Source organism: Carlito syrichta, unplaced genomic scaffold (assembly GCF_000164805.1).
Source record: "Carlito syrichta isolate Samal-C Ts95f unplaced genomic scaffold, Tarsius_syrichta-2.0.1 Scaffold305668, whole genome shotgun sequence".
NCBI lineage: Eukaryota > Metazoa > Chordata > Mammalia > Primates > Tarsiidae > Carlito > Carlito syrichta.
This window is the reverse complement of record NW_007249764.1, coordinates 117,093-132,375: the sequence shown is the minus strand read 5'-3', so window position 1 is coordinate 132,375 and position 15,283 is coordinate 117,093. Positions and strand designations below refer to the sequence as shown.

General features: G+C 34.5%; 1 protein-coding gene across 6 annotated transcripts in view; it reads right to left on the bottom strand.

Moving 5' to 3' along the window:
* The window catches only part of MINDY3 (MINDY lysine 48 deubiquitinase 3), an 86,341-nt gene that overhangs the window by 36,360 nt on the left and 34,698 nt on the right, over positions 1 to 15,283 (bottom strand). For 5 of the 6 annotated variants that reach the window (XM_008062205.1, XM_021714552.1, XM_021714554.1 and 2 more), the window contains 2 exons: positions 11,482 to 11,552; positions 6,019 to 6,099 (listed from right to left, as the gene is read on the bottom strand). In XM_008062205.1, coding sequence (XP_008060396.1) covers positions 6,019 to 6,099; positions 11,482 to 11,552 — 152 coding nt within the window. The remainder of the gene's footprint in view (positions 1 to 6,018; positions 6,100 to 11,481; positions 11,553 to 15,283) is intronic. The other variant, XM_008062206.1, reaches the window with a different exon arrangement.

Here is a 15,283-nt window from a genome sequence, read left to right as displayed (position 1 = left end):
ACTTGCATTGAAATGAATTTCATAATTAGTTTCCAATTCAAGGAAAAATTAAGAAAGTGACCTAAGTAATTTATTCTTAAAAGCCAAATATAAAAACGAAGACAAAGAATTAAAGGGGAAAATGATGATCAGAAAGAAAAAAAAGTAACAGGACAAATGCTCTAATAATTTGGCATTTAATGCATATAAATATGCATCATTACAAAAGGGCCCAACTCCTAAAAGAAAATATTCAACATATTATAAAACAAATGCCACACAGCTTTGATTTAATAAGAGCTTGTTTTTCTTTTGAAATTAAGGGGAAACAATTTTAAAAGATAAGTAAGTTTAAATATAGGTTCTAAATTATTTAAGTATCTACTTTTCAAAACCATTTGTTTTACCTGTGCAGTAGGTTCACAAGTTTTCAAATAACCTCATCAAAAGTGCAATGGTCCAATTTCTGAAGACACATGTCCACAGGGCACATTGCCTCTCAATGTACAGATCTTTGTTCTGCCACAACTCAGATGACATGCTTGGAAAGTTCTCCATCCAACTTAATAGGAATTAAGTTTCTCTCTTTGAAGAGGTTCATTTACGAACTACATTTCATCTCACGCATATCCTCTTATTAGAACTTCTGTGGGAACCCTACTGCTTGATGATTTTGCAGTTCCTGTAAGTTCCCTGTGGTTAGATTCTGTCACTAATACCCCTTAATACTAAATATAAAACTCTCATCTGCATAAAATGGATTGTATGTACTTCTTACAACCAATCTCTAAGATACTATTATCAGGGAGTACAATGATCTGTTTTGTTATTCACAGAGACAGTTTAGTAAAGTGAAAAGAATGATTTTGTTTATATCAGACAGAGAAGATGGCATTTGTCATTCAGTGTATATAAATATGTATCATTATGAAAAGGCCTTATAATTTATAATTATGATGATTTGTAACACATGGCAGACAATTAAATTTAAAAACTTATAGAAAAAATTTCTTCAGAAAAAGGTTATAATGTTATAAATGATCAATCTGAGGTTTGACAACCTGTTTATAAAAATTATTAAATTTATTTTTATTGGTTTTCAAACAAAACTGACTTGTGGAAAATCTCTTCCAATCCTACATGATATATTCAATAATTCTCTATAGGTCAGTAAGAGGGTCCCAATAAAACTGAACTAAGTTCTGGGTTCTGGACATATCAAGCATGAAGAGACAATTTTATTAAGTAAATAGTTCAGAACTCAAATTTAAAATCAAGACTTATACTAATGCTTTTTAAAAGAAATTACAGTTAATCACTTAGAATCCTAAAGTAAACTGTTCCTCTCAAAAGAAAAAAACAAACCAGAGATTTAAGAGATTATTTCACTGAATGGAAACAATTTTCTTATCCATCCTCAAACCAAGACAGTAATTCTTAGATACGATACAGTATAAGATAGTTTGACAATGCTTATTTATAAATAGTCATCAAAGTTGTTTCTATCCAATAATATGGGTGTTTAAGTTGATTAGGTACAATAGCAAAAGCTAATTCTTCTATTTGCCTTCCATATAGGATATGATATGCATTAAGTGCTATTTCCTGATTTATAACTTAGAGATCTATTGAATTCTTATGATGAAAGACTATTTAGTACTCTTTAGTCTACCTCCCTACCACCAGTTATCAAGGAACAATAAAGCTATATCACAGTATTTGGTAAAATTACCATATGACCCAGCAATTCCACTCCTAGATATATACCCCAAAGAATCAAAAGCTGATAATCAACTCAAAAGGCAAATTTAATCCTGTTCCCTTCCTTCCTAGCTCCCGCCACCAATTTTTAACAAGACTAGTTGTAATGACATGACCCGCTACCTTTCCAGTCCCACTTTTTACCTTGTCCCTCTAATTCTCATGCTCTAGCTCTTCCCTTCAGTGTGTTCTCACCATAGTCTTCCCTCCTCTCTTCTGCCAGCATTTGTTTGCTCCAACTATTTCCAGTGCAGAGAATGCTTTGTCCCTCCTTCCCCTAGTTTAATCTTACTGATACCATAGTTCTCATTTTGAATACCAATTCTTCAAGGAAACATCCTGATTTTCCAAAGCTGGGATAAATCCTTATAGCAGTATCTGAACTTTGTCAGCACTCAACACACTTGTAGTTTCTTGTGATTACTTGAGTTTTCTTGAGTAATCCAAGGAGTATGAACACGTCTGTAGGAACAGGGCCCACATCTATTTTGCTCATCACCACTGTATTCATAGCACCTGGGCATAATAGTGGGAGCATATTACATGCCCAGTAAATGTCTGATAAACAAGTATACAAATGAACAAAAACAACTGCAGCTGTTAACACCTTCAGTGCACAAGTCATATGAAGAATTCCAAGGCTGTTCACAGGCATTTCATAATACCAAATTACAGATGACCTCGAAAATCATGAATTTAAGGTATACATTTTTACCTAATTGTAACTAGAACAAAGAAGCCAATACATGAAATACACATCTAGACAACCATAACAGTTTTATAGATAAAGACATCAATGTTTACAATAAACTGCTGGGAGGAAAATAAGAACTATGCAATTTGTTTCAGGTCATGGAACATATAATAAAGCAAACAAACCCACCAAGAACAAACTAACCAAAACTCAAACATTAAAAATAACAATATCAATTCAATAGCCAAACTGCTCTCTCAAATGTAGAAATATTAAAGAAAGAATGGTCAAATGATAGTTCTTATTATAATTTCTTTCTTTCTGTTTTTTTTTTTGAGTTGGAATCTTACTTTGTCGCCCAGGCTGGAGTGCAGTGGCATACTCACGGCCACCCCAGTGTCGACCAGCAATCTTTCCACCTCAGCCTTAATTCCCAGCATTTTCTATATGGAAAAGACTACATATATATTAGTCTATAATTTAAAAAAAATCTAAAACTAGACCTAATACATGTTATCAACTATTATCACTCTCATTTACCATTTAAGTGATCTTCCAGCTTTGTCTTACGTTATTTCAGAGGGAAAACAATTCTTAACCTACAGCTCTTTTTAAATATAACATTTTGAATAACCCAATTCAATTGTTCTAAAGCGTACTGAAAAGAAAGTACTTATGCTTTTAAGAAGCTTCAGAATGGGTCATGTAAAAATACTTTTAGGGGACATGCCAGTGGAACCCTAGGGTGGAAATTTGTACAAAATCTTTATGCATTCAACTGATCAATTCCTTACCCAGTGTGCCAGACTGTACATCAGATCCTGAGATGACAAAGGTAAGTCTCAAAACAATAACAATTAGTTATTTTAAGATTTATAATAAAGAATCCAAAATCCTACTATAACATTTTCAATAATCACCTTATGTGCATGTATATTTTCCTATTTGGCCACCTGTAGCTTCAAGGATGTAAATCAATGAAGATAAACTGAAAACATCTTGTATGACCTACAGGCATACTGTGAGTTTATGTTTTGTCAGGCCTATACTTGTGTGGCAAGGGTTTCTGGGTTTGTCTCTGATCAACTCCAAGTCTCTAATTCAACATCTTACTGTGCATGACTGGGATCCACAGATAAAAAGATTAATGACATACAGCCCTTGCCCAGGACAAGGATTACTGCCTGCACAGGACATACAAAAAAACAGTGTGTTGAGTGACTAACACAACATAACAATGTATCAATTGCTCCGGAAACACAAGAAATACCAGGGCAGGAAAGCAAGAAATGTATATTTCATAAAAAGGAGGGTATAATTCACTCCCATGACTCTGTCAACATCCCTAACTTTTTCAGATGCTCGAGTACAAAATGTCAGCAAGTTCACATTGCTCACTTGACACTGTTCCTTGTATTAACCTTCTGTGAAATCTCTCCTGTTGTTTTGACAATAAAATTATTTCTTTAATATCAATCACAAAATTTAAGATTTAAAATATTTTTATCTTTTATATTTAAAACTATAGTTTCTTATAATTTATTAGTTTTTTTAACATTAAAGAATGAGATTGAAGGGAAACATGATTAATGACAGTTTGAAAAATATTTTTGTAAGTAAGAACTAATTTTCTTTTCTAGAAATGTGTAAAATGACAAAATTCTCACTCAGGAATTAGAAATTACTTAGTTTCTCTAGTTCACATCCGGTTTTTAATTTTTTCCTTCCTACTTTAGAAGGAAAATGAATGGCAAAAGCTTACAGATTAAATGTAACTATAAGTAAGGTCTGTACTTTTAAAATAGTACTTCATAGCTTTCCCTGTTTAAGAAAAGGTAATTATGTATCTTGCTCTAAATCTACTAGCTGGATTTTTGCCAGCACAATAAGAAGTAAATATAGTAATAAATAATAAATTAGATCCACAAATCTTAGCATTGTCAATTCAGACTTTAGTACAATGTATACAACTTATACTTTCTACAGAAACAAACTGACTTTGACAAATACATGCTCAAAAACTCATGGAGTAATGAGGAAAGTTCATTAGAATTAAGAAACTTCAAAAATACAATTTTATATTTTTCTACTTCAGTCCAACATCTAGCATTCTATCAAGATATCTACGATACCAGACATGTTTAGTAAATGTTTGTTGAATAATGAAAATGGCAGTGATGATGAGGACGGTGAGATTTACTTAGCACTGAACTTATACAAGGCATTGCTAAATATTTAATATTTAAGCCTGACAACAATTCCAAGAATTAGATACTATTAGTCCCTATTTTAAAGGCCTCATGAGGGTTGGGCTTGGTGGCTCAGTCTGTAATCCCAGCACTTTGGGAGACTGAGGAGAGTGGATTGCCTGAGCCGCGGGTTTGAGACCAGCCCGGGCAACTTGGCGAGACCTTGTCTCTGCAATACATCAAAAACGAGCTGGGCGTGGTAGCATGCACCTGAAGTTCCAGTTACATGGAAGGCTGAGGCAGAAGGACTGCCGGAGTCCAGCAGGTCAATGCTGGGGTGGCCGTGAGCGTGCCACTGTACTCCAGCCTAGGTAATAGAGTGAGACTTCCACTCTAAATAAATGAATGAATGAATGAATGAATGAAAATAAAGACATGGAAAAAGGGGCTGCGGGGTGTTAGAACGTGGCAAGGCTGGAGTTTCCTCAAAGCTCTTAACCACTGATTGTGGAAGAGTATCATGTATAATTAAAGGTTGACATTTTGAAATAGTTTTGTTATAAGAATTTTGGGCTGGGCGCTGCAGTTCAAGCCTATAAATCCAGCACTTTGGGAAGCTAAGGTGAGAGGACTGCCTGAGCCCCTGGGTTCGAGACCAGCCTGGGCAACATGGTGAGACCTCGTCTCTATATTAAATCAAAAAATTAGCTGGGCATGGTAGCGCACGACGGTAGTTCCAGCTACTTGGAAGGCTGAGGTGGAAGGATCGCTGGAGCCCAGCAGGTTGAAGTTGCAGTGGCCAGGAGCGTGCCACTGCCACTGTACTCCACTCCAACCTGGGCAAGAGTGAGACTCCAATTCAAAAAAAAAAAAAAAAAAAAAGAATTATGAAATAAACTTAAATCAGATACATTTCATCTATTTCAATATTGTAATCACATATATAATAAAGTTGCAGGAAATATTCTCTCTTAAAAGAGCCCTTGACTTTAATGCCATTCAACAATTAAATAGATTTTAAGGTATTTTCAAGAGAGGTACTGTAATTAAAATGTTTTATGTTAAACTTTTATCCTCCTTACAATAAGGCAGTCCAAAACTTTAAAATTCACTTGTTTTCTCCATGACACAGTGACTTTTGGAAAAAAAAAATTAAAAGTGAAAACTCTAAAGTCAGAAAAAGTAAAGACATTATAACTAAATCTCCAGTTTTTTTTTATATGATTCCAGAATTAGAACAGTATAAAAATATGTTCTTTAGTATTTATTTTTTAGATTTTAGAATAAACCATGTGTTAGTGGGAATAGACTAAGTCTGCACAAAGACGCAAACTAAATATAAACTTAAATATATCTGATGTTATACTTAAAAAAAAAATCCTGCTATAAGCATACCTTGGCAAAAAATACGGTGAGGTGAGTTTCACTGCCAACAATCCAAATAGGGAATTTTGGAGATTTCAAGTAAGAACCAACCTAGAACAAACGTAGCAAAATAAAACAAATAAGTGAAAAATTTACACTGCCTCTTAAATATGTGCTTATGAATATAATATATGAAGCATGACTGAAGTGTCCAATTTATATTTAACTGGAATAGTGTATTTTGCCAGAATGCCTTACCCATAGAGATCAAATGCTGAATGTGAATGTTAAAATGTTAACATAAATGTTAAAAAAAAACTGTCAGTAATAAATTTATGCTCCATCTTGACATTAGAACAATAATATACATTTAACACACCTAGAAATAACTAGTATAGCCCTAAGAATCATTCTCAGGTTTTGTAAAGATTCCTAGATAGAATGACAAGTTCTAGAATTCAGCTTGGTATCTCGAACACTAAGATAATAAGCTTGATAATAATAATTACAAGGAAAAGAATTATATATTAACAAATGAGTAGATTTATGAATAAAAAAATCAAAAGGAAAATCCATAAGAACATCTTTGTCCTCAAAGAATCTAGGACAATATAAAAATCTCTCAAGAAAAATTACAACGTAAAACATTTAAGAATGTAGGAGAATTCTGTTATCTGACCATCCATGATAGAAGGGAAATTCAAAGTTTTGCAATATGAACAGTCTCTTTATTTATATATTTATTTTTTTGAGTTGGAGTCTCACTCTGTTGCCCAGACTGGAGTGCAGTGGCCGCTCCCCGCCACCGCAGCCTCGACCTGCCGGGCTCCGACGATCCTTCCGCCCCAGCCTTCCAAGTAGCCGGAATTACAGACGCGCGCTACCACGCCCGGCTGATTTTTTGATTTATTGTAGAGATGAGGTCTTGCTGCCCAGGCGGGTTTATTGTAGAGATGAGGTCTTGCTGCCCAGGCGGGTCTCGAACCTGCGGGCTCAGGCAATCCACTCACCTCAGCCTCCCAAAGGTACGGGATTACAGGCTGAGCCACCGAGCCTGGCTTTTGAACAGTCTCTTTAAAACGTATAAAAAGCCATATTTATAAATTGCCTTCAAGGTTAGATACTTCACCTGTAAACACTAGATTATCAAAAACGAGAACATTATTTTGTATGTGTGTAAATGAGAAAAGAAATCTTAAAATGCAGTAAATAAAATAGATTTATGAAATCCATCATGTTCACACCAATCAATTCCACTCTCTTAAGAGGACAGAACCTTAACTAAAAACAACTAATCTTACCAGATTTACTGAATGTTTTCTTTTTTTATTTTTTTAAACATAGACCGCTTATAATTGGGAAATCCAAAGTGGTTATTTGCAGCAGTTGGGGCCAAATTCTCTTTCTTACCACCACTCTTGCCCTGTAGATTTATTCTTACTCCCAGGAGGGAAGCAGAAAAGAAGTATTCTAATGTATTCATGGATATACACTAAGATCTTTGCCCCATGATAGTGGGATGGCTTAGATGTACTAGCATGGTAATGCTGAGGCAGTAGAGGGGAAAGGAAAGAATACAAGAAACCAAAGAAAGAGGAAAAGCTCTGAACACACCTTCACAGTAGAAAAGGGTTTTAAAGGTGAACAGCGCAAGTCCTCCGTTGATACATAAGGAGCCAGAGAAATACACAGGATCTGTGCCTGGTCTGAATTCAAGTAACTATACTAACCAGTACAGAGTTAGAATTAGAGATTAGATTTTCTGATTCTTACTCTTGTGGGTTTCCAATACAACATGCTGTCTCTTGTGATGAACAGTTTAGATATCATCTAACTTCTCTTTCAGGAAAAATATATGTATGTGTATTTAAATCAAGGTAGAGATTTTAAGAAGAGGATAAAATTTTATATAGTAAAGAGTAAATGAATGCTAAACTCATGGAGTATTTTATAATAAAAATAAGCTGAGTGCATAAATAGGGTAATCATTTTGGAAAACAGTTTGACAGTTCTTCAAAAAGTTAAAAATAGAATTACCATGTGACCAAGCAGTGTCACTCCTGGACAACACCAAAGAGAAATAAAAACATTATATTCACAAAATACTTGTACATGAATATTCACAGCAGCATTATTCATAATAGCTAAGAAGTGGAAATAACCCAAACATCCATCAGTTGATGAATGAATAAACAAAACTGGTATACCATACAATGGAATATTATTTGGTCATAAAGAGAAATGCAGCACTGATACATGTTCAAACATGGATGAACATTAAATTGAAGAAGCCAAACACAAAATGACAAATGTTGTATGATTTGTATGAAATGTCCAGAAGAAGTAAACCCACAGAGAGTAGAGAGGTGGTTTCCAGGAGCTGGGGAGGAGGGGGAATGAATAACTGGTTGAGGGCTTCTTTTGGGGGTAAGGAAAAAATTCTGGAATTAGATAGGGGTGATGGTTGCACAGTCATGTGAATATACGAAAAAGCGCTGAATGTATACTTTAAAATAGTGAATTTGGTGGTATGTGAATTATAAATCTAATTTTTTTTTAAAATGAAGAATTAAAAGCACTCAGAATTACCTTCTTCTTTGTTGGGTTTTTTTGGGGGGAGTGTATACAGAGTGAGAGCTATCACTTCATTATCTCATTTGTATTGATGAACAAATATGGTCAAAATGACATACAAAATATTAATTCCAATTTTACAGGGCAAAACACTATCAAAGAATAGGGAAATGTTCAGATTTACAAAATTAGCACAAACACAATTATTTCCTTAAAATCATTTCTCTAAGCAGCTGGTAAAAAGGAAGTGCAAAATATGTAAACAATTTGAGATGTTATAAACAGATGAATGCCTTAGTGTTACATAGGTTTTTTTTTTTTTATGCTATCTTAACTCAGTCTTACCTGGCTAGAGATAACTGAGTTTCCTTTAAAAAGAAAGCTGATGGGCTGGGCTTGGTGGCTCAGCCTGTAATCCCTACTTGGAGGCCTACTTGGAAGACTAAGGTGGAAGAATTGCCAGAGCCCAGCAGGTCAGCACTGGGGTAGCCGTGAGTGTGCCACTGCACTCCAGCCTGTGGCAGAGTGAGGCTCTAACTCAAAAAAAAAAAAAAGAAAGAAAGCTGATTAAGCTCATACCCCAAGCACTGTCTCTGTAAGTCTTCCACACTCCAGGCATCACCCTAATAACCCTGAAGTCAGAACAAACAACTAGTGATAGCCCCTGAGCCCACCACAATTACTCAAATTAGCCAATCCACAGGCAACCAGGCAACCAGGCTAACCCCATCCCACCTGACACACACAAGCTGTTCCCACAGTGCCTGAGAACTCTGTGCCCACATGTATGTAATCCCCTATGTGGCCCTACTTAGCAGTCCTCTTGCATTTGGATTTGTTAGGAACAGAGTTTTACCTTTCAACTATCCAAGTGTAAGTATGTTATGCTGCACCATTAAAAGAATCCTTAAATTTTATTTTTAAAAAACACAGTTAACTGCCAGAACACTCCAGCAATATGCATACAGAGGAATATACAGCAGGCATTGGTGTCCCACTAAGATCTTGAGGGGAAAACAGACATTCTCCTCTTTTACCTAACAGTTAAGGAAAAGCAAAGCACACATTTTGAAAACCTTACAATTCTGGTGAAAGTGTCGATTCATTCACTCAACAAATATTTACTGAGCACCTCATATATACCAAGTAAGACAATGTCCCTGTCTTCAAAGAATCTAGACTCCATTAGGGAAAATAAAATAAAAATTCAAGATTAAAAAAGATAAGTAAACAGAAAGGGTCATTACAGTGAAATTAGTTCTATAAAATATTGTGAAAAAGAGTAATTGAGGGAATGGTACAGAAAAAGTCTTTGAGGCACAATTTGAAGAATGACCTGAAGGGAAGAGAAAGTCATCTATGTAAAGAGCTGTAGTACAGGCAGCAATGACAAGAAAAAAGGCCTGTCAGGCCAGGAAGGGCTGGGCATGTTCGGGAAAGTGACAGGACACCAATGTGGCTGGAGCACAGCAATGGAGAGAGTAATGCAACTGGAAAGGCAGGTTCCAGACCATCAATGTCTACAGGCTACATGGTAAATATTTCAAAACGTAAAATCTCCACACCATAGCCTCCTGCCAAACGTGTATGGACACATGTGCTCACACACACACAGTCAACTTTTTTTAGGATCTATTCATGTGTGTATGTATGTTGGGGGAAAGGGAACACACAGTTTGATTCTTTGGTTGCCAGGCTCTCTCAGAATAGCTTCGGCTGATATAATTAAAGTCACTGAAAACAAGAGTTGCTACTGTTTAATTGATGATTACTACTAATGAGTAAGGGGAGGATAAATCCTATTTGATTATCATACCCATATCTCTCTTGTGTTTCAAGTGTTATCATAAATGTTGCCCCCCCCCAAAAAAAAGAGGAGGACAAGATACTGTTACTGTTAATAAATTACCACCAACAGAAAAAACCACTGCCATGGAATCACCACTCTAAAATAGAAAAGGAAATTAGATTTGTTACTTTCTTCCTCCAGAATCATGACATCTTATTAAGTGCCAACTATTAATAATTTAAACAACACTTTAAACTATTTGGATACTTAGTGGCTATTTCAGACTGTGTAGGAAGGTGATAAAATAAAAAATTAACAATAAATGAGTGTTTCATGGCAGTTCCTCAGTGTAGTTCATGTGTTAAAGAGCTTAATGCTATGAAATGCTTGAAATTTTTTTTAGTATGAAATCATTTTTCAGATGGAATAGATAAAATTCAGAATTTCAGGCATTTGGCAAATTCTTTTTCTTTGCCTGATAAAGTACTACCAGTTGTTTCAATGAAGTGCATTCTTTATTAGTTAATGAAGAAACCGTACTTTCTTTTATCTCAGTTTAACAAAAATATTTATATTCAATAATAGATGTCTCTTTTTACATATTATTTTGTACTGTGTTCTGTCCCCCCCATAAAAAACAATAGTCCTGGTTTAGGAAACTCAGTATGATCAGTCAGCTCACCTATCCTTGATAACCCCGTCAGTTTAGGGTGGGAGATCAGGAAGGAATTGATGAAAGTGGTACAGAATAACAGCAATAAGCTAAAATATATTGCCATCGGAACAAAAACAATGGACAGGTGAATAAAAAACATTCAAAGCTGCTGGGTATAGTGTCTCACACCTGCAATTCCAGCACTTTGGGAGCCAAGGCAGGGGGATTGCTTGAGCCGGATAATGAAATATTGTCTCTATAAAAAATTTTTAAAAAATTAAATGGACATGATGGCATGTGCCTGTAGTCCCAGGTACTTGGGAAACTGAGGTAGAAGGATTGCCTGACCCAGAATGTAGTGAGCTGTGATCATGTCGCTGTACTTCAGCCTGGGCATCAGAGTGAGACCCTAACTCAGAAAACAAAAACAAACAAACCAAAAAAGACATTCAAAGTACCTCAAAAATCAATTTACCTTACAATATCGTAAAGCTTCCATTAGTGTTAAGAATCCTACAGATGCTTGTTCATGTATACCAAGAAGTTCTGCCAAGAAGAAAAACAAACTTAGTGTTATATTAGTATATACAAACCTGAATAGTACTTACATATACATTTATACTATACCAAAACTTTTACCCAAAATTGTACTTTAAAGCTTGGTACATGTTTATTAATCATTATCACAGTACTACTATAATACTACTACATATAGTAAAATCATTATCATAGTACTGCTCATTATGAAATACCAATAGATCAGGTTTGTGGTGGGTAAATGTGATACTTCAGTTGTATATTAAATGTATTTGTAAAACTTTATATTTAATGTTAATGTCTTAATGAAAGAATTTCTTCCCTGAACTCCAGGAAATTATTGGCAAAAGTAAAAAGTTACTTAATAATATTCATGTAAAAGGCCTAACTTGAATTGACTTTGATTTTGAAAAACAAATGGATATGCTAATCATAATTAGTAAAATTTATATCATTAGGTGGCAGTGACCCTACCTGCACCACTTAAAACGGGGATGTTTAAAGCTATCAGCTCATCTATAAATAAACACAGGCGATGTGCTTAAGATTGGGGAAATAAAGAGGAATAGAAAATGGTCTCTGCCTTAGAAAGACTGAGTTTATCAAAGGGGCAGATGAAAAATGTGTTCTCTCTCTATTCTCACACACCACACACACACACTCTCTCACTCACAGTGGTATGAGAGCATCTGCCTACAGTGTTAGGGAAGGCTGATAAAGTGGTAACACCTGAGTGAAATCTTGAAGCATATACGTAGGAGTTTTACAAGCCAAAAAGAGAATGAGAAAAAAATTCAAAGCAGATGAAACAACAAAGAGGTATGAAAAATCAATGTATTTAAGAGTGAAGCTTCCTTAAATGCTTCTGGCTGGGGGAACCTGATAAATAGTCATTAACTAAAAGAAAGAATTAAGAAGTAGGTTCTGGAGTCTTGTGAAGAGAGAACATGAGTTCATTTCACATGAGCTGGGATTGAGGTACCTTTAGGAGTTCTAGCTAGAGAGAGATAACTGGAAGTAAGGCTCAGGAATATAGGAGAGAAAGGTCAGGGTTAAGTTAAAGTCACAGATGCAGGTAAGTCAGAACAGACAAAACACAGAGAATGAAAAGGCAGATTATCTAACCACAGAGATATAACTGTGATGATTATAAAAAACTTTTTTCTGGATAAAAATTATGTCCACTGCAAACACAACGTATATATAATTTTGCATCCTTTTCAACATCTGGCTGTTTTGTCTATTTTTATATTAAGATTTTTTTAATCAATTAGTTAGTAGTTTAACTTTTTGCATTTGTAAATCCAGAATTAATAGAAGGCACATATACATACAGCTTGTGTTTTGTCACTAACTTCTTACAGGCACAGATGGGGTGTGGAGCAATTGTTCTTAAATTGTGGCTTAGGACTCTCCAGGGTCCACAAGATCCTTTTAGACATATGAGATCAAAATGATTTTCATAATATGATGTTAATTTTCTTTTTTACTTTTAATCTCTCATGAGTGTAGAGTGGAGTTTTACAGAGGTTAAATGATGTGTTACATTGCAGCAGACTCAATTCATAAGCCGATAGGAAGATCCAGCTGCCTACTACTAAGTTAGACATTAAAAGGATTTTCAAATATGTAAAACAATGCTACTCTCCTTAATTTTTATTTTGGAAATAATTATTTTTTAATTAAAATACTGCTTATATTAACAAGTAGTGAGTATATTATTTTTTAAAAGTTTTATATGTACAAACATGGGGAAATGTAAAATTTTATTACATGCATATAATATATAGTGATTTGGTCAGCATATTTAGGGTATCCATCACCTGAGTACAATACATTTTTATTAAGTATAATCACCCTACTGTAATATCAAACATTGAATTTATTCCTTCTGTCTTACTGTCCATCTGTATGCTTTAACCCACTTCTCATCCTGCTCCCCATACCCTTCATTCATCCTTCCCAGTCTCTGTTATCTCTCTTTCCACTCTCTACCTCTACGTGGTCAACATTTTTCGCTCCCACATATAAGTGTGAACATGCAATATTTGTCTTTTTGTGCCTGGTTTATTTCACTGAAGATAATGGCCTACATTTTCATACATGTCGCTGCAAATGACAGAATATCATTCTTTTTTTAATGGCCTAATATTTTATACACACCAGTTTTCTAGTCATCCGCTGATGAACATTTAGGTAGATTCCATATCTTTGTATTATGAACACTGCTGCAAAAAATAAGTGAGTGCAGGTATGCCTTGGATACACTGATTTATTTTCCTTTGGGTAGATATCCAGTAGTGGGATTGCTGGATCAAAAGGTAGTTCTATTTTTAGTTTTTAAAGAAATCTTGACACTGTTTTCCCACCAATTTCAATACTCTTGCCAACATCTCTTAATTTCTCAGTCTTAATCTCTAACATGAGAGATATTGATCATTATTTGCTTATAATCTGTATACATAAAAACTCTTTAGGATCCTCATTGATTTTTAAGAGCATAAAGGGCATGAAATAAAAAATGCCGAGAATCTTCAGGTTAGAGCATTCAAAGCAAAAAAAGGGAGACAAGAGGAACAGTTGAAATAAGTAGAAATGAATAATTTATAGCTTGCAAACTTTTCTCTCCCTTTCCTTCTGAAATGTAACAAGCACTTAATGTTTTCATGTTAAAAGAAGAATACATATGCTGGAAAACATGTTCACATTTAATTTCTAAAATCAATTACCACCACCTAGTGTTTCAAGTAGATACTACATCATCTATTTCTCTGGAATTTTAAATGTCTGGTGATAATATCATTTTACTAAATATAGCAAACTAGCTGTTCACAATTCTTGGGCAACAAATTATTCATATTTGGTCAGTAATCACATGCTTAGGCATCCAGTTTGGACAGCAATATCTTCAAAAATGTCCTATGCCTATTTCCTTAAACAAAATATACACTTAAAATTTTTATCTTCTTTGATTGTTTAAAGTGCATTACTAAGGATACTTATTTTTATGTCAAGTTGTAACATAGTGAGGGTATAATACCCTCAAGTATTATGATTTATATAATTTATTTGCATGAGATTTTCCTTAATAAGTCTCAAAGAAGTCAATTTACAGGTTGAGTATCTCTATATGAAAATCTGAAATCCAGATGCTCCAAAATCTGAAATTTTTTGAAAGCCAACATGATGCTCAAAGGAAGTGTCAACTGGAACATTTTGGATTTTCAGATTAGGGATGCTGAACTGGTAAGTATAAATGCAGATATTCCAAAATCCCCCCAAAATCAGAAATCTGAAATACTTCTGACTCCAAGCATGTAATCTACATTTGCTGAAAATTCTAATAATTTTTGATACATTTAATTTTCTTTCTTTGCCAATATTAATTTATCTTAAAGAGAGAATGCAAGAAACCATGAAGACTCACTGAACTTCAGGACTGCATTTTCAGGAGTACCACATATTAAATGGAGTACAACTAGACAGGCATCAGAGAAACACGACTATTCTTTGGCCTAGCTGTATTTTCCATTTTTATTATTTTTTAAATTGATAAAATTTGTATATATTTATGGTATATAACATGTTTTTGAAATGTACAGACATTGAGAATGGCTAATGTGCTAATTAACATATTTTACCTCATATACTTATTTTTGGGGTGAAAATACTTAAAATCTACTCTTGGGAAATTTTAAGTATAAAATACTTTGTTATTAACTATAGTCACCATATTGTAA